This window comes from Bufo bufo, chromosome 3, assembly GCF_905171765.1.
Source record: "Bufo bufo chromosome 3, aBufBuf1.1, whole genome shotgun sequence".
Taxonomy (NCBI): Eukaryota; Metazoa; Chordata; class Amphibia; order Anura; family Bufonidae; genus Bufo; species Bufo bufo.
Window position 1 is genome coordinate 626,883,701 of NC_053391.1, and position 18,158 is coordinate 626,901,858.

General features: G+C 44.0%; 1 protein-coding gene across 1 annotated transcript in view; it reads right to left on the reverse strand.

Annotated features, from left to right (window-relative positions):
* BRCA2 (BRCA2 DNA repair associated) overlaps positions 1 to 18,158 on the reverse strand; it is a gene marked incomplete at its 5' end in the record, with an annotated part of 74,771 nt that overhangs the window by 6,996 nt on the left and 49,617 nt on the right. The window contains 4 exons of the mRNA XM_040422440.1: positions 951 to 1,106; positions 2,584 to 2,914; positions 4,122 to 4,292; positions 6,149 to 6,336. Coding sequence (XP_040278374.1) covers positions 951 to 1,106; positions 2,584 to 2,914; positions 4,122 to 4,292; positions 6,149 to 6,336 — 846 coding nt within the window. The remainder of the gene's footprint in view (positions 1 to 950; positions 1,107 to 2,583; positions 2,915 to 4,121; positions 4,293 to 6,148; positions 6,337 to 18,158) is intronic.

The window sequence follows — 18,158 nt, forward strand, 5'->3', positions numbered from 1 at the left end:
TAAAAAAGAAAAAATAGATATCTGTGTATTTCAGAATGGTCTGAAATGAGGACATGCCATAAAAAAGCACTGATCTGGGCGGGTGGTATAGGTGGAAACTCCTTGGTGAGAAGGTTTCGGACCTACCTTGATCAGTGTTTTTATCAAATCTAATGAGTTACTAATTTGGCAACGAGTAAAATATACACTTAATGAGAATGTCCTAGAATAGGGTGGAGGCCGATGACTGGATATAATACAGGATTCAGCAATGCTTGGAGATCATCCAGGAACTAACATTTTATTAAGTAATGAGATAGAAATAGACACAAAATGCACAGACTGAGCAATGTGTATCTCTAGGGGAAGAAAATGCTAATCTAGCAGTAAGCGGAGAAGAACATTGAGTGTGGAGAACTGTGAAGTCTCATGTTAGAAAGCCTGAAGAAATAGGGGCTACCTGTATATCCCTCACACGGCAGCACATCCAGTGCCTCGCCTCCTAATCTAAAGGGCCCATAGAGCCACCTTTATTATCCGAACCAAAGAACTGCTGGAAAGATTTTGATGTCTTCCAGCTAAACCCCCCATGGCATGGAGTAGGAAAGAAGTAATGATGCAGGCAAAATTTGTGCCCCCCTGCAGCTTGTCTTGGCATTTGTGTTCACTGCAGTTTCAATATTACTTGGTGCCCTCAAGGTTTTAACTGGTGGATCAGCTGCTTATTTCACGACCGCTTGCTTTTGAGCCCTTCTATACAGCATAGATACAAAATGTAAGGATATAGGCCAAAATAGGCGGAATAACAAGAGAAAGCAGACACCAAAATTGAAAGCCTGAAAATGTAGTAACCAGAATAACCTCTTTCTGTATATTTCTATGGGATTGTTACACAGCGGGAGCTGGCACAGATAGGAGACTGCTCTACAGTGATATAAAGCAGTGAGAAGAAGGTTCGGTCCAGGTCATACCTGTATGGGGTAACTCCTTTGTATAAGAACATCCACACACCCCACAATGCCGCCTTCAGCCAAAAGTGAGGACAGGTGGAGGCAGAAAGGTCTGGGGTCATGAAAATAGCCTAGTTTGGTATACCAACGAGCAGGTCGAGTGCTGTTTCCTGCAATCTGAAAAACAAGCAACAAATCTTTATTTTACAGTAGAAGCATTATCTTCTTTAACCCTTTCAGCCCCAGAGAATTTTCCGTTTTTCACTCCCTGCCTTCCAGGATCCGTAACTTTTTTATTTTTCCATTCAGATAGCCATATGAGAGCTTGTTTTTTGCAGGACAAGTTGTACTTTCAAAGGGCACCAAATGAGGTGGAATTGGAAAAAAAAAAAACAAACGCACGCCATTCCGCCACAATTTTATTGGTTTTGTTTTTACAGCATTCCCTGTGCTGTAAAACTGACCAGTTCTCTTCATTCCCTGGGTCAGTACGATTATGGCGATACCACAATTATATAGTTGATTTTTTTGTTTTAATACTAAAAAAAATCTTTTGAAAATGTTTCTTTTCATCGTCATATTCTGACCCCCATAATTTTTTTATACTTATATCTACTGAGCTGTGCGAGGGCTCATTTTTTGCAGGGCAATCCGTAGTTTTTATTGATACCATTTTAGAGTTTATACAACCTTTTGATCACTTTTTATTCTTTTTATTTTTTTGGTGGGGGGTGAAGTGACCAAAAAAATAAATCAAAATGGCGAATCGACCATTTTGTGCCCCTTGCCACCTTTTGGAAAAGCGACCCGGGTGGCGTAAAAATAGGCACTTTCTACTTTTCCATTTTTTTCCAAATTGTTGCAATTAAAAAGTTATGACTTTTTAAAGCCACTTTTCTGGCGCAAACTGAATAAATCTTTCCCGTTGTCTGTTACAATGTGCAGGTCTTCACTGACTGCAGATTGTACTGTCCCCTCCGTCAGTGAGCTGCTGTAGACCTCATCTCTGCATTCCTCTTAACCTCACCATTTAGCTCAATTATTTTCAAACTGGATAAGAATTGAGCTAAAACAAGTGCTTATGAGAAGCCAGTAACACAGAGATAGGAGAAGTCAGAGTGCCGACAGATTTCTGTCACAAGGGCACAGAACAGTTGGCAGTATATCTGTAAATATGAAAGCAGAAGACAAGACAATGAACATTTTTCATAAAGATGGGAAAACGTTTTTTGTTTTTTTTTAGTCCAAAATAAGTTCCCTGCAAAAAAATGCCCCCAAAAGGGAACCATAGCATTTAAAGGGGTTGTCTCACCTGGAACATTGGTGGCACATCGCTAGGATATGCACTCAATGTCAGATAGGTGTGGGTCCTACCTATCTCTAGAACGAAGCTTCCAAAGAGAACAAGAGCGGCCGCCCTCTATTCCTTTTTTATGGGACCGCCAAAAACAGCTGAGTGTGCCGCAAACTTTAGGCGCTCTATTCTAGAGATAGATACAGGTACCAGAAGTGCCACATGGCCCCATTCTCGTGAATGGCCAGGGCCCCAGTGGTCAGACCACCAATATATCAGACACATCCTCTATCTCAATCCAAACCACAACAAGAAAAAACCCTTCTCCCTTCCAAGAAATACATATTCCATTTCTACTACCTTTAACATAAGAGAATCCGGAGCTTCAAGGGGTGTACATGCGTCATCTGATCCCACCAGTTCTGCTCCATGTACAATTATCTTCTGGCCTATGAACATTCGTCCTTTCTTCAGCAGAGACGTAAGAGCAGGGTCCAGAAGTGCCTTGATCCCATACCAGCCATCAGTCACCTCAATGATAGCAGACGTCTGCTTTGTATCACTGGTTTCACAGTTTCCCAGTGTAAGGATTTTAGAAATGCAAAGAACCAGTGTCTTAGCTGGCGTGTCATCTCTCTCCATTATCTTTCTGACAGCTGATCGTCGACATTGATCAATTTCCACATCGTATCTGAGAAGAAGACAATTTTACTGCACGCAAATATGCAGTAACATCAGGTCCCTGCCTTAGTGTTCACTTTGGTCTCTGAGATATCTCACTTCCATAAGGGTAACTGTGGACTGGCTTGTCAACATCCATCTCTTTATCAAGTGGTAGTCACAAAGTCAAAACGAGAATGTATTACACATAAGGCCTCATGCACACGACCGTATGTATTTTGCAGTCCGCACAAAATGCGGAACGCACACGGCTGGTATCCGTGTTTTGCGGATCCACAATTTGCGGACCGCAAAACACTTACGGTCGTGTGAATGTAGCCTTAGTTGGCAGATCCCCTGGAGAGAAGTTTTGCCAGGTGTCAGACAGTGCCTTCTCTAAGACATGCCAGACCCTGTCCTAGTAGTAGGGGGTCCATTGGCTGGGACCCTCACGGATCTATAGTGACACCAGTGCTTGAAGTACTAATGGCTCCAGAAGCTGCAAGGTCAGTCTTTACAGCTTCTGAAAACAGCTGTGCAGTCGAAAGTGACAACACCCCATCTGCTTCTAATGAGGGAAATCAGGACTGACAGCAGAGGGCTCTGCCATACCTGTGACTGAGTTAGGCCTCATGTACACGATTGTTGTTTTTGTCAGCATCCGATCCACATTTTTTGTGGATCACATGCAGACCTGTTCACTTCAATGGGGCCGCAAAAGATGCGGACAGCACACCATGTACTGTCCGCGTCCGTATATTTGTTCTGCGGCCCTGCAAAAATATAGAACACGTCCTATTCTTGTTCATTTTACGGACAATGATAGGACAGTTTCATAGAGGGCAGGATGTTCCGTTCTGCAAAAAGCGGAACACACACGGCTGATATCTGCGTTCTGCAGATACGCAATTTGCCGACCGCAAAAATGGCAACATCTGTGTGCATGAGCCCTTATGATTATGAGCCAAAACCAGGAGTGGCCCCTACCCCAGAGATAAGGTACAATGCAAAGATCTGCTCCTATTCTGTGTTCTTCACCCTCACCTGGTTTTGGCTCACAGTCACTGATGGAAATCACTGACCAAATAACCGAAGTGTGAACTAGGCCTTAGCCTGTGCTGCACTGTATCTGATTCCAGCTTCACGTGTATCTAATAGCTTGTCTATTAAAATGTGCATTGTGATTTATATGTTATACTCTGAATGAAAAGACTGTAGACGGTTGACTTAATTCATACCTGTACTTGAGCTGTAAGAGCACTCTGTCCGGTGTCAAGCATCTGCCAGCAAAGGTCATAGGGAACTTCACTTCCATGGCCGCCAGTTTCCACACAATCCATTGGCAGTGATTGTACACCCACTCTGGAGTGATTAGCTTGGGATCTACCCCTGGAGTGTCACACAGGGCTCTGTAAGAAATGGGCATATCGTCATATAGTAGTGATGTATTCTGCTACAAATGACTAATCTAATCCAGGCATATGCATCACAGAGACGAGTGGCGCTACATACACGGAGATACTACTTAGGTCTTCCACACATGATGTCTGCTGCAGATCACTTGTGCATAAAGTTCCTTTACTGCTACCACTTTCTTTAAAAAGAGGTTCTTGGGCAGCTGCAGCATTATACGGTATTGTGTTTAGATCATCACTCCTCAGCTGCTACTCCATTTTCAGGTTCTATGTGTATTGTAGAGCAGTGTTTCCCAACCACGATCCTTACAATTTATAGTAGGGGGTCCGTTATTCCTCTACTAGAGGAATAACGGACCCCCTACTATAAATTGTAAGGATGGTGGGCTGCACCTTGCAGTAACCTGTATACATGCATTCAGCCTGCAGCCTCTTGTCTTTTAATGGTCACAGAATTCCTTGCAATACTTACAGTAATTTAGAACATGAGGTACGTAAATTATCATATTTATAAACTTGTTTCAGTTTTTTTTCCAGCATTGTCTGCTCCATATTTAAGTAGTTATACCCACTGTCTCTGAACACATTTCTATAAGTATCCAACAGCCCCAGGGGGCGCTATTCTGACTGCAGGCAAACAATCCAGCTCAGAAATCACATGTATGCTCGGTTCAACTGAATATACATGTTCTCAATGGGGAGAGGGGAATCAGCTGCTGTCAGACATTTCTCATGGTGGTTTATTGCAGAGCAAAGCATCGGTATTCTGGTTTTATTAAACTGATGACCTATCCTCAGGTTAGGTTATCAAATTTCAGATCATTGGAGGTCGACCCCGTCGATCAGCTGTTTGAAGGGGCTGGGGTGCTAGTGCGAGAGCGGTGTTCTCTGTAATGTATACCTGCATGCAGTCTACATTGTAGTGGAGGTGCAGTGTAATTACCCTGCACCACCACTTCCAGGAAGCTAGCATGCAGGTAACCGTGTAGGGGGTGCGACAGTCAGACCCCCAGTGATCTTATGTTGATGACCTATCCTGAGGCTAGGTCATCAATATCATGAAACCAAAATGCCCTTTAAAATTCAACAAGCCCAAACTTCTATTGCCCGTCATCTGCCATACGAATATCAGATACACAATAGATGGTTAACAGGTCCTTGATAATAAAGGGGTGCTGCATTGGGCTGTCGGTGTGTTATGTCAATTGTCAGCACTCATCAATTGTTGAGAAGAGCACCATGTGTACACGAGTTAAAGAAAATCTGTCAGCTCCGAAACATCCCCCAAACTAGAATAATCGGTGTATAGTGTAAGTGACGTTGAGTCCGGGTATGTCTTCATACTCACTTGCATTCCGACGCGGTGCTCGGACAAACCAGCAGTAAAATGTATTGAGAGGACTCCTGAGCTCACACACATAATGGAGAGGACTCAAAGAGGAGTCCTCAATGCATCCTACTGCTGGTCTGGAAGCACAAGATAACAATTACATAACCAAACTCAGCGTCACTTACACTATACAGCTGATTGGAGGTGAAAGATTCCCTTTAGGGTCCATTCACACATCCGTATGTGTTTTGCAGATCCACGGATCGCACATCGCCGGCACTATAATCGGAAATGCCCAATTGCGGACAAGAATAGGACATGTTCTATTTTTTTCGGGAACGGAATTGCGGGACCGCATTTCCGGATCCGGACAGCACATCATGTGGCCTCATAGAAATGAATGGGTCCGCAATTCCGTTCCGCAAAATGCGGAACAGAATTGTGGACGTGTGAATGGAGCCTTAATAAGAGCTATTTTTCCAGGAGACATGCTCGATATACAGTAGTGACTTATCAGCACCTGTAGAACTCCTCTCTGCCAGCGGACAGTTTATCGGTGGGTACCAGCCAGCCGCCATCAGCTATCTGCACTCCGCCTTCGGACAGGAAACGTTCTCTTGTGAAATAATCCAGACAGTGGAATGCAAAGGTCCTCGCAGTTTCACTGTTAATTCCAATGTGATTCTTGATAACGCCGCATCTGTACAACTAAAACAAGAGAAACCTAAGTGTCTGCTCTCATTATATAAAGACCGTACTTGGAGAATATTAACGGCTGGAATGCAAATAGCTAGAATTTGTCTCCTGAAGCCCATGTCAATGTCTATGTACTAAGAGGGGTCCTTCTGCACAAGCAAGTAAATTGCCTGCAAGGAGTGCAGATCGATGATATAGCAAGCTGATCTGTGCTCATTTACATGTTGCAAATATCGGGGGTGTTCATACGAATTGACTGATTGTTCTCCAATCTCATGCACTCTCCATTTTTTCCGATGGCACATCTGCTCACACAAGGCTCTGTGCTGCTGAAAAATAATCATTTTTAGGTCATCTTAAAAGAAGCAAAATCAACAAAAGATGAGCGAATTATTTAGTTTGTCATTTGACTGGACAGTGATTTTTCGGGTGATCCTCCCCCTCTCTATAAACCCTACAAGTTTCACTGGCTACTGAACAGCCGCTATAGAAGTGATTAGATTAGAAGGTAACCCTTTCGTGACCAGCCTAAAAAAGGCCTGAATGTCCAGGCAACTTTTCATGATTTTGTGCACGTGGTGGTTTAGTGACCCTAACTTTTTTATTTGCTTGACTAACAAAATAATTTTTTCAATGTTTTTTGCTTGACATATAGGACTTTTTACTAGCATCTTTTTTTCAGAGATTTTCTTTCCCTTTTTTTAGGTTTAATTTTAGGAAAACCGCTTATTCTTATTAAAAAGCCTTTTTCTTAATTATAGCTTTTTATTTCTTAACCACCTCAGCCCCCAGTGCTTAAACACCCTGAAAGACCAGGCCACTTTTTACACTTCTGACCTACACTACTTTCACCGTTTATTGCTCGGTCATGCAACTTACCACCCAAATGAATTTTACCTCCTTTTCTTCTCACTAATAGAGCTTTCATTTGGTGGTATTTCATTGCTGCTGACATTTTTACTTTTTTTGCTATTAATCGAAATTTAACGATTTTTTTTGCAAAAAAATGACATTTTTCACTTTCAGTTGTAAAATTTTGCAAAAAAAACGAGATCCATATAGAAATTTTGCTCTAAATTTATAGTTCTACATGTCTTTGATAAAAAAAAAATGTTTGGGTAAAAAAAAAATGGTTTGGGTAAAAGTTATAGCGTTTACAAACTATGGTACAAAAATGTGAATTTCCGCTTTTTGAAGCAGCTCTGACTTTCTGAGCACCTGTCATGTTTCCTGAGGTTCTGCAATGCCCAGACAGTACAAACACCCCACAAATGACCCCATTTCGGAAAGTACACACCCTAAGGTATTCGCTGATGGGCATAGTGAGTTCATAGAACTTTTTATTTTTTGTCACAAGTTAGCGGAAAATGATGATTTTTTTTTTTTTTTTTTTTTTTCTTACAAAGTCTCATATTCCACTAACTTGTGACAAAAAATAAAAACTTCTATGAACTCACTATGCCCATAACGAAATACCTTGGGGTCTCTTCTTTCCAAAATGGGGTCACTTGTGGGGTAGTTATACTGCCCTGGCATTCTAGGGGCCCAAATGTGTGGTAAGGAGTTTGAAATCAAATTCTGAAAAAAATGACCTGTCAAATCCGAAAGGTGCTCTTTGGAATATGGGCCCCTTTGCCCACCTAGGCTGCAAAAAAGTGTCACACATCTGGTATCTCCGTACTCAGGAGAAGGTGGGGAATGTGTTTTGGGGTGTCATTTTATATATACCCATGCTGGGTGAGAGAAATATCTTGGCAAAAGACAACTTTTCCCATTTTTTTATACAAAGTTGGCATTTCACCAAGATATTTATCTCACCCAGCATGGGTATATATAAAATGACACCCCAAAACACATTCCCCACCTTCTCCTGAGTACGGAGATACCAGATGTGTGACACTTTTTTGCAGCCTAGGTGGGCAAAGGGGCCCATATTCCAAAGAGCACCTTTCGGATTTGACAGGTCATTTTTTTCAGAATTTGATTTCAAACTCCTTACCACACATTTGGGCCCCTAGAATGACAGGGCAGTATAACTACCCCACAAGTGACCCCATTTTGGAAAGAAGACACCCCAAGGTATTCCGTGAGGGGCATGGCGAGTTCCTAGAATTTTTTATTTTTTGTCACAAGTTAGTGAAAAATTATGATTTTTTTTTTTTTTTTTTTTTTCATACAAAGTCTCATATTCCACTAACTTGTGACAAAAAATAAAAACTTCCATGAACTCACTATGCCCATCAGCGAATACCTTGGGGTCTCTTCTTTCCAAAATGGGGTCACTTGTGGGGTAGTTATACTGCCCTGGCATTCTAGGGGCCCAAATGTGTGGTAAGGAGTTTGAAATCAAATTCAGTAAAAAATGACCTATGAAATCCAAAAGGTGCTCTTTGGAATGTGGGCCCCTTTGCCCACCTAGGCTGCAAAAAAGTGTCACACATCTGGTATCCCCGTACTCAGGAGAAGTTGAGGAATGTGTTTTGGGGTGTCTTTTTACATATACCCATGCTGGGTGAGATAAATATCTTGGTCAAATGCCAACTTTGTATAAAAAAATGGGAAAAGTTGTCTTTTGCCAAGATATTTCTCTCACCCAGCATGGGTATATGTAAAATGACACCCCAAAACACATTCCCCACCTTCTCCTGAGTACGGAGATACCAGATGTGTGACACTTTTTTGCAGCCTAGGTGGGCAAAGGGGCCCATATTCCAAAGAGCACCTTTCGGATTTGACAGGTCATTTTTTTCAGAATTTGATTTCAAACTCCTTACCACACATTTGGGCCCCTAGAATGCCAGGGCAGTATAACTACCCCACAAGTGACCCCATTTTGGAAAGAAGACACCCCAAGGTATTCGCTGATGGGCATAGTGAGTTCATGGAAATTTTTATTTTTTGTCACAAGTTAGTGGAATATGAGACTTTGTATGAAAAAAAAATAAAAAAAAAAAATCATCATTTTCCACTAACTTGTGACAAAAAATAAAAAATTCTAGGAACTTGCCATGCCCCTCACGGAATACCTTGGGGTGTCTTCTTTCCAAAATGGGGTCACTTGTGGGGTAGTTATACTGCCCTGGCATTCTAGGGGCCCAAATGTGTGGTAAGGAGTTTGAAATCAAATTCTGAAAAAAATGACCTGTCAAATCCGAAAGGTGCTCTTTGGAATATGGGCCCCTTTGCCCACCTAGGCTGCAAAAAAGTGTCACACATCTGGTATCTCCGTACTCAGGAGAAGGTGGGGAATGTGTTTTGGGGTGTCATTTTACATATACCCATGCTGGGTGAGAGAAATATCTTGGCAAAAGACAACTTTTCCCATTTTTTTATACAAAGTTGGCATTTGACCAAGATATTTATCTCACCCAGCATGGGTATATGTAAAAAGACACCCCAAAACACATTCCTCAACTTCTCCTGAGTACGGGGATACCAGATGTGTGACACTTTTTTGCAGCCTAGGTGGGCAAAGGGGCCCACATTCCAAAGAGCACCTTTTGGATTTCATAGGTCATTTTTTACTGAATTTGATTTCAAACTCCTTACCACACATTTGGGCCCCTAGAATGCCAGGGCAGTATAACTACCCCACAAGTGACCCCATTTTGGAAAGAAGAGACCCCAAGGTATTCGCTGATAGGCATAGTGAGTTCATGGAAATTTTTATTTTTTGTCACAAGTTAGTGGAATATGAGACTTTGTATGAAAAAAAAAAAAAAAAAAAAAATCATCATTTTCCACTAACTTGTGACAAAAAATAAAAAATTCTAGGAACTTGCCATGCCCCTCACGGAATACCTTGGGGTGTCTTCTTTCCAAAATGGGGTCACTTGTGGGGTAGTTATACTGCCCTGGCATTTTCCAGGGGCCCTAATGTCTGGTAAGTAGGTAAATGACCTGTGAAATCCGAAAGGTGCTCTTTGGAATGTGGGCCCCTTTGCCCACCTAGGCTGCAAAAAAGTGTCACACATCTGGTATCTCCGTACTCAGGAGAAGGTGGGGAATGTGTTTTGGGGTGTCTTTTTACATATACCCATGCTGGGTGAGAGAAATATCTTGGCAAAAGACAACTTTTCCCATTTTTTTTATACAAAGTTGGCATTTGACCAAGATATTTATCTCACCCAGCATGGGTATATGTAAAATGACACCCCAAAACATATTCCCCAACTTCTGCTGAATACGGAGATACCACATGTGTGACACTTTTTTGCAGCCTAGGTGGGCAAAGGTGCCCAAATTCCTTTTAGGAGGGCATTTTTAGACATTTGGATACCAGACTTCTTCTCACGCTTTGGGGCCCCTAAAATGCCAGGGCAGTATAAATACCCCACATGTGACCCCATTTTGGAAAGAAGACACCCCAAGGTATTCAATGAGGGGCATGGCGAGTTCATTGAAAAAAAAAAAATTTGGCACAAGTTAGCGGAAATTGATTTTTTTGATTTTGTTCTCACAAAGTCTCCCTTTCCGCTAACTTGGGACAAAAATTTCAATCTTTCATGGACTCAATATGCCCCTCAGCGAATACCTTGGGGTGTCTTCTTTCCAAAATGGTGTTATTTGTGGGGTGTTTGTACTGCCCTGGCATTTGAGGGTCTCCGCAATCATTACATGTATGCCCAGCATTAGGAGTTTCTGCTATTCTCCTTATATTGAGCATACGGGTAATGAGATTTTTTTTTTCCGTTCAGCCTCTGGGCTGAAAGAAAAAAATGAACGGCACAGATTTCTTCATTCGCATCGATCAATGTGGATGAAAAAATCTCTGGCAAAAAAAGAAAAAGGAGGGGAAAGGCGTCTGCCAGGACATAGGAGCTCCGCCCAACATCCATACCCACTTCAGCTCGTATGCCCTGGCAAACCAGATTTCTCCATTCACATCAATCGATGTGGATGAATAAATCATTGCCGGGATTTTTTTTTTTATATATACAAAGTGTTTGCCAAAGTATATGAACACCGCCACCTCCTCAGCTCATATGCCTCGGCAAACGTATCTTTTACTGCAGAGGAGAAATCTCGTCTTGCAGCGCCGCATACACCGACTTGCGTGTAATCTGACAGCAGCGCAATGCTTCTGTCCGAATGCACATCAGTGCTGCAGCTAGTCGATCGGTTGGTCCACCTGAAAGGTAAAAAAAACAAAACAAAAAAGAAAAAACCAGGCCGCAAAGCAATAACTTTATTAACTGTTGAACAGAACATAGAAACTTTTTTTAAACTTTTTTAACTGAACATTTAACTTTTTTACTTACCGGTATTTTTTTTTTTGTTTAGTTTTTTTTACCTTTTATAGAACAAACCTCTCCTTCCCCATGGGACAATGTGCAAAGCGCAAATCGCCCAAAGATGTGGCGAAGTACATTATGCACTTTATCCCAGGTGAAAGGAGAGGTTTGCAGCAGCTGTGAGTGAATGGGCCCTAATAGCCCTGTGTGCCTGTCCTGGTGAGATGTGATCCCTATGCTAAGTGTACCTGTGTGTGGTACTTCCGGAAACACTCTCCATAGCATAGGGCAGGGTGGTCAGCACAGTCAGGACAGAAATAGCGGGTGTCACGCCTTATTCCACTCCTGCTACAGACACGACATCTTTTTCGGGGTGACGGTTGGGTTGAGGTACCAGGAACGACACTGGGGAAATGTCGCTCGTGTAGACGGCTAACTACACTGGTGGATGGGGCCACGGAACCTCCTGGGTAAAGGAGGTTCTCGATGATCTCTTCCTGGAATTTGAGGAAGGATCCTGTTCTCCCAGCCTTACTGTAGAGAACAAAACTATTGTAGAGCGCCAATTGAATTAAATATACAGACACCTTCTTATACCAGCGTCTGGTTCTGCGGGAAACTAAATACGGAGACAACATCTGGTCATTGAAGTCCACCCCTCCCATGAGCGCATTATAGTCGTGGACACAGAGGGGCTTTTCAATGACACGGGTTGCTCGCTCAATTTGGATTGTCGTGTCTGCGTGAATGGAGGAGAGCATGTAAACGTCACGCTTGTCTCTCCATTTCACCGCGAGCAGTTCTTCGTTACACAAGGCAGCCCTCTGCCCCCTTGCAAGACGGGTGGTTACAAGCCGTTGGGGGAAGCCCACGCGACTAGTTCGCATGGTGCCACAGGCGCAAATCCGTTCTAGAAACAAATGCCTAAAGAGGGCCACACTTGTGTAGAAATTGTCCACATAAAGATGGTACCCCTTGCCGAATAAGGGTGACACCAAGTCCCAGACTGTCTTCCCACTGCTCCCCAGGTAGTCAGGGCAACCGACCGGCTCCAGGGTCTGATCTTTTCCCTCATAGATCCGAAATTTGTGGGTATAGCCTGTGGCCCTTTCACAGAGCTTATACAATTTGACCCCATACCGGGCACGCTTGCTTGGGATGTATTGTTTGAAGCCAAGGCGCCCGGTAAAATGTATTAGGGACTCGTCTACGCAGATGTTTTGCTCAGGGGTATACAAATCTGCAAATTTCAGGTTGAAATGGTCTATGAGGGGCCGAATTTTGTGGAGCCGGTCAAAAGCAGGGTGGCCTCTGGGACGGGAGGTGGTATTGTCGCTAAAATGCAGAAAACGTAGGATGGTCTCAAATCGTGTCCTGGACATAGCAGCAGAGAACATGGGCATGTGATGAATTGGGTGCGTTGACCAATATGACCGCAATTCATGCTTTTTTGTTAGGCCCATGTTGAGGAGAAGGCCCAAAAAAATTTTAAGCTCGGAAACTTGGACTGGTTTCCACCGGAAAGGCTGGGCATAATAGCTTCCCGGGTTAGCGGTTATAAATTGTGTGGCATACTGGTTGGTCTCTGCCACGACTAAGTCCAAGAGCTCCGCAGTCAAGAACAGCTCAAAAAATCCCAGGGCCGAACCGATTTGAGCCGTCTCAACCCGAACTCCAGACTGGGCGGTGAAAGGGGGAACTACTGGTGCGGCTGAAGTTGGTGACTGCCAATCAGGATTTGCCAGCACCTCAGGGACTCTAGGGGCTCTACGGGCCCGTCTTTGCGGTGGCTGCGACGGGGTAACTATTGCACGTGCCACCGTACCAGCTTCAACTGCCCTTCTGGTGCTCGCTACTTCACCAGGTTGTACGGCAGTGCTGGTACTAGGTCCAGGAAGGGCTGCGCTGCTGGTGTATGCCTCACCACGTGATCCGGCAGCGACAGCCCCACTCTGCTGCTCTTGAAGCGGATCCTGCGTAACCTGTGGTCTAGCGACATGGGGCCGGGTACGCCTGGTGCTGCCAGGGACCTCCACCTCCTCGTCCGAACTTTGGGTCAGAGAGCCACTGCTTTCCACAGGTTCATATTCTGACCCGCTAGATTCGTCAGATGAGGGTTCCCACTCCTCATCCGACTGGGTCAGAATCCTGTAGGCCTCTTCAGAAGAATACCCCCTGTTTGACATTTTGGACTACTAAATTTAGGGGTATTCCCTGAGACTACCCAAGAAAAAAAGCAAACCTGTCTTACAAAGGGGAGGCTAGCGAAGTACCGGAGGCTGCTGCGGTTGATAAAAAATATCAAAACAGATTTTTTTATCGCCGCAGTGCGTGTAAAATGAATGTGCAGTGATCAAAAAATAATAATTTTTTGTCACTGCGGTGGGGCGGGCGTGGGTGAACGCACGTGTGGGCGACCGATCAGGCCTGATCGGGCAAACACTGCGTTTTGGGTGGAGGGCGAGCTAAGGTGACACTAATACTATTATAGATCTGACCGTGATCAGTTTTGATCACTTACAGATACTATAAAAGTACAAATGCTGATTACGCTAAACAGCGAATAAAAGTGACTGCGGTGCGGTGGGGTGGGCGCTAACTGACGCTAACTACCTAACCAAGGGGCCTAAACTATCCCTAAAACCTAACAGCCAATACCAGTGAAAAAAAAAAAGTGACAGTTTACACTGATCACTTTTTTTCCTTTCACTAGTGATTGACAGGGGCGATCAAAGGGGTGATCAAAGGGTTAATTGGGGTGCAGGTGGGTGATCTGGGGCTAAGGTGTAGTGTTTGGTGTACTCACAGTTCAGTCTGCTCCTGTGCTGGATCCAACCGACGAAAAGGACCAGCACAGGAGCAGACAAGCCATATAACAGATCATATTTACTAATATGATCTGTTATATGACTTTGGATTGGATTTTTTGAAAATCGCCAGCCTGCCAGCCAATGATCGTTGCTGGCAGGCTGGTGACGAACTTGTTCTTTGAATTTTGCCGGCCCGCGATGCGCATGCGCGGGCCGGCTTGGAGCGAAATCTCGCGTCTCGCGAGATGACGCGTATATGCGTGACTCTGCGCAGCGCTGCCACCTCCGGAACGCAATCCTGCGTTAGGCGGTCCGGAGGTGGTTAAAGGGTTTCTGTCACCCTGCAAAACTCTTTTTTGTTGGGCTAGTTAGATTGCTCATAGTGCGATATAGCAGAATATAATGCTCTTACTTACTTTCATGCGGCCGATTCTTTATAAAACAAACTTTTATAATATGTAAATGAGGGCTCTACCAGCAAGTAGGGCGTCTACTTGCTGGTAGCTGCTGCAGAAATCCGCCCCCTCGCCGTGTTGATTGACAGGGCCAGCCGTGATCTCCTCCTCCGGCCGGCCCTGTCAGTAATTCAAAAATCGCGCGCCTCGCGTCATTCGGCGCAGGCGCTTTGAGATGAGGAGGCTCGTATCCTCAGCACTCCCTCAGTGCGCCTGCGCCGATGACGTCTTCTCTTTCGGTGATGTCATCGGCGCAGGCGCACTGAGGGAGTGCTGAGGAGACGAGCCTCCTCATCTCAAAGCGCCTGCGCCGAATGACGCGAGGCGCGCGATTTTTGAATTACTGACAGGGCCGGCCGGAGGAGGAGATCATGGCTGGCCCTGTCAATCAACATGGCGAGGGGGCGGATTTCTGCAGCAGCTACCAGCAAGTAGACGCCCTACTTGCTGGTAGAGCCCTCATTAACATATTATAAAAGTTCGTTTTATAAAGAATCGGCCGCATGAAAGTAAGTAATACCATTATATTCTGCTATATCGCACTATGAGCAATCTAACTATCCCAAAAAAAAAAAAGAGTTTTGCAGGGTGACAGAAACCCTTTAAATATTAAAACTGACATAAAATGTAATCACCCCCTACCTTGTGATGATCATTTTGATATATAACATGTATAGGTTTAAGTAAACGGGGCGACTATGGTGACGGTTTCCGTTAGCGGCAGCATTTTTTTATTTCTATTTTTTATAATTTTTTATAACTTATATTTTAACCCCTTAAGGACCCTGGGATTTTCCATTTTTGCGTTTTCATTTTTCACTCGTCGCCTTCCCATAGTCCTAACTTTTTTATTTTTCCCTTCACATACCCTTATGAGGGCTTATTTTTTTGCGGGACAAGTTGTACTTTCTAATAGCACCATTTACGGTTGCATACCATGTAGTAGGGAGCGGGAAAAAAATTCCAAATGGGGTAGAATTGGGAAAAAACGCAATTCTGATAAAGTTTTTTTTTTTTTTTTAGACTGTACACTATGGGGTAAAATTGACTTGTTACGGTATCTTCAGTCTCCAGGTCAGGTTCCAACGATACCACACTTGTATAATTTTTCTTGTGTTTTAATACTGAAAAAAAATTAAAACCTTTTTTTATAACCATATTCTGACCCCTATAACTTTTTTGTAGCTATGTGTACGGGGCTGTGTGAGGGCTCATTTTTTGAGGGACGATCTGTTCTTTTCAGTGATACCAATTTTAAGTGTGTGTGACTTTTTTTTATCACTTTTTATTAAAAAAATTATTGGGTAGTTGAAGTGACAAAAAATGGCAAATTGGCAGTTTTTATTCTTTCCCCCGCTACGCCATTTGCCGTATGCCATTAATATTGTTATATTATAATAGTATGGGCATTTTCGCACGCGGCGATGCCCATGATGTTTATTTTTGTTTTTATTGGTTAAGTATTGGAACCACTGTGTGGTTCCCTTCTCAGGCATGGGGCTTACGTACCACCTGCAAGCCACGGTGGCACCCGCGTTGCTATCCTCCTCACTTCTTGCATTTGCACTGGATATGGTTCTGTGGTTTCTACCACATTGCCTTCTGTTCCATTCCATGTTTCGGCACTGGCTCTGTATGCGGTAGCTTCTACCGCTTCTCTCCTTCTAAGAGATGAGTAATAGCTTTGGCATGTCCTTATATAGGGGACACACCTGTTCAGGGCACATACTGTGCATCAGCTGCTTTCCCCCCCTCACCGGACGGGACTATGGTGCTGTCGCATGTTGTCAATGCTAATAGATGTTTTGTTGCTGAAATGCAACACTCTTTCGTCGTTATGCCCCCCACAAGACGAATAATTGCGCTCCCCCAGATTATGTTTCTGTCTACATGGCCAGTATTTATGTATTCTTACTGTTGTGGAAAACCTGCACTACTTTTTCTTGTATGTCCAGATTTTCTCTGGTGTTTTTGTGACGTCCGACATAGTCATCACATTCTCTCCTGGAAAAGTATTTCTCCTATCTCGGACCAATCTATGCATTCCGCTGATGACCGCATTGTCCCCATCAGGCAGAGTCGCTACACAGTGACAGTAGATGGTCTCTGACGAATCTAAACACCTCCAATATTTTTGTTCTTCAGCCTACAGTTGGGTCCGCCGCCTGGTCCAGGCAGTTTGTGTAGTATTAAGCAGCTTCTTTTGTTAGAAGTCTCACGACAAGCCTCTACGGCTCTGGGGGCATCTGTCTTCCTCAGTACCTGCTCCTTATGGGGAGTTTCTTTTTTAAGCAGAGATGTATTCTGCGATCCTTACCTTTTGGATCGGCTTCCATGTGCGCGCTCTCATGTATTGTAGCCTGCTCTCAAGAGTGTAGTTTGTCAGTTTCCTCAGGCTGTCTAATGCCAGACATGATATGGTCCTGGATCTAGCACAGTCTTCCTTTTGTCCAGTGGCGCAGGTTGCTTTGGCTGCACTCTTCTGCCGCATTGCTCTCTGCTGCACGGCTGGGATGCTATAGACCATTTGTCTATGGTTTTTCATTTTCTTCCTCTGACTGGTTCCCGTTGTGGCTTTTTGTCCCTTGGCCATCCCTTATCTCTGTCTTAATGAGTGATCATATTCCATACTTTTTAGTCTCTTCTCGTGCTGGATTCTTTACAAAGGAGTGGCTACTCGCTATTTTATTTTAGGGTCTCCTAAAGTACCTGGGAGATCCCTACAGGACTAGTCCTCTGCCAGTTGCCCAGCAATTCCTTCCAGTTTTCCCAGTTTTCTGCTGGGTTGAAGTATCCCATCCTGATACTTATACATTTGGTAAGGTCATGTCTGGGTTTTCCAGTTGCTCGTTCACCAGGTCTCGTGCATACCCAGATTCTACAGGTTCATTTCTTTTGAGTAAACACCCCTTGGTTTTCCATGGGGCCTATTGCCATGCAAGACATCCTCGGTTTCCAGTCCAGGTCCCCACAGCAATTCTGTGGTCCTCGTTATCCGGAAGTACCTTCAGCACATCATCTTCAGTCTTCAGACATGCTTATCCTTCTGGTGGATATTATGTGCTGCTATCCACATCTTCTGAAGCCTCTCGAGCCCTTGGGCTTCATTTAACTGGGTTTTCCTATTTTTGCCCAGTCTAAGAAGCAGTGCGTTGTACACTCTCTGGCTGGCCTTCCTGGTTCATGCTCTTCCTGTCCTATTCAGGGTTCCGGTGTATCCTTTCCCCACATTTCTGTGTGGGATCCCATGGCCAGCCTTAGATTTGTTCTAGTCTTTTATTCCCTTCCCATGGTACTGCTTTGGAACGTCCCATAGTCGCCTATGTCCCCTAATG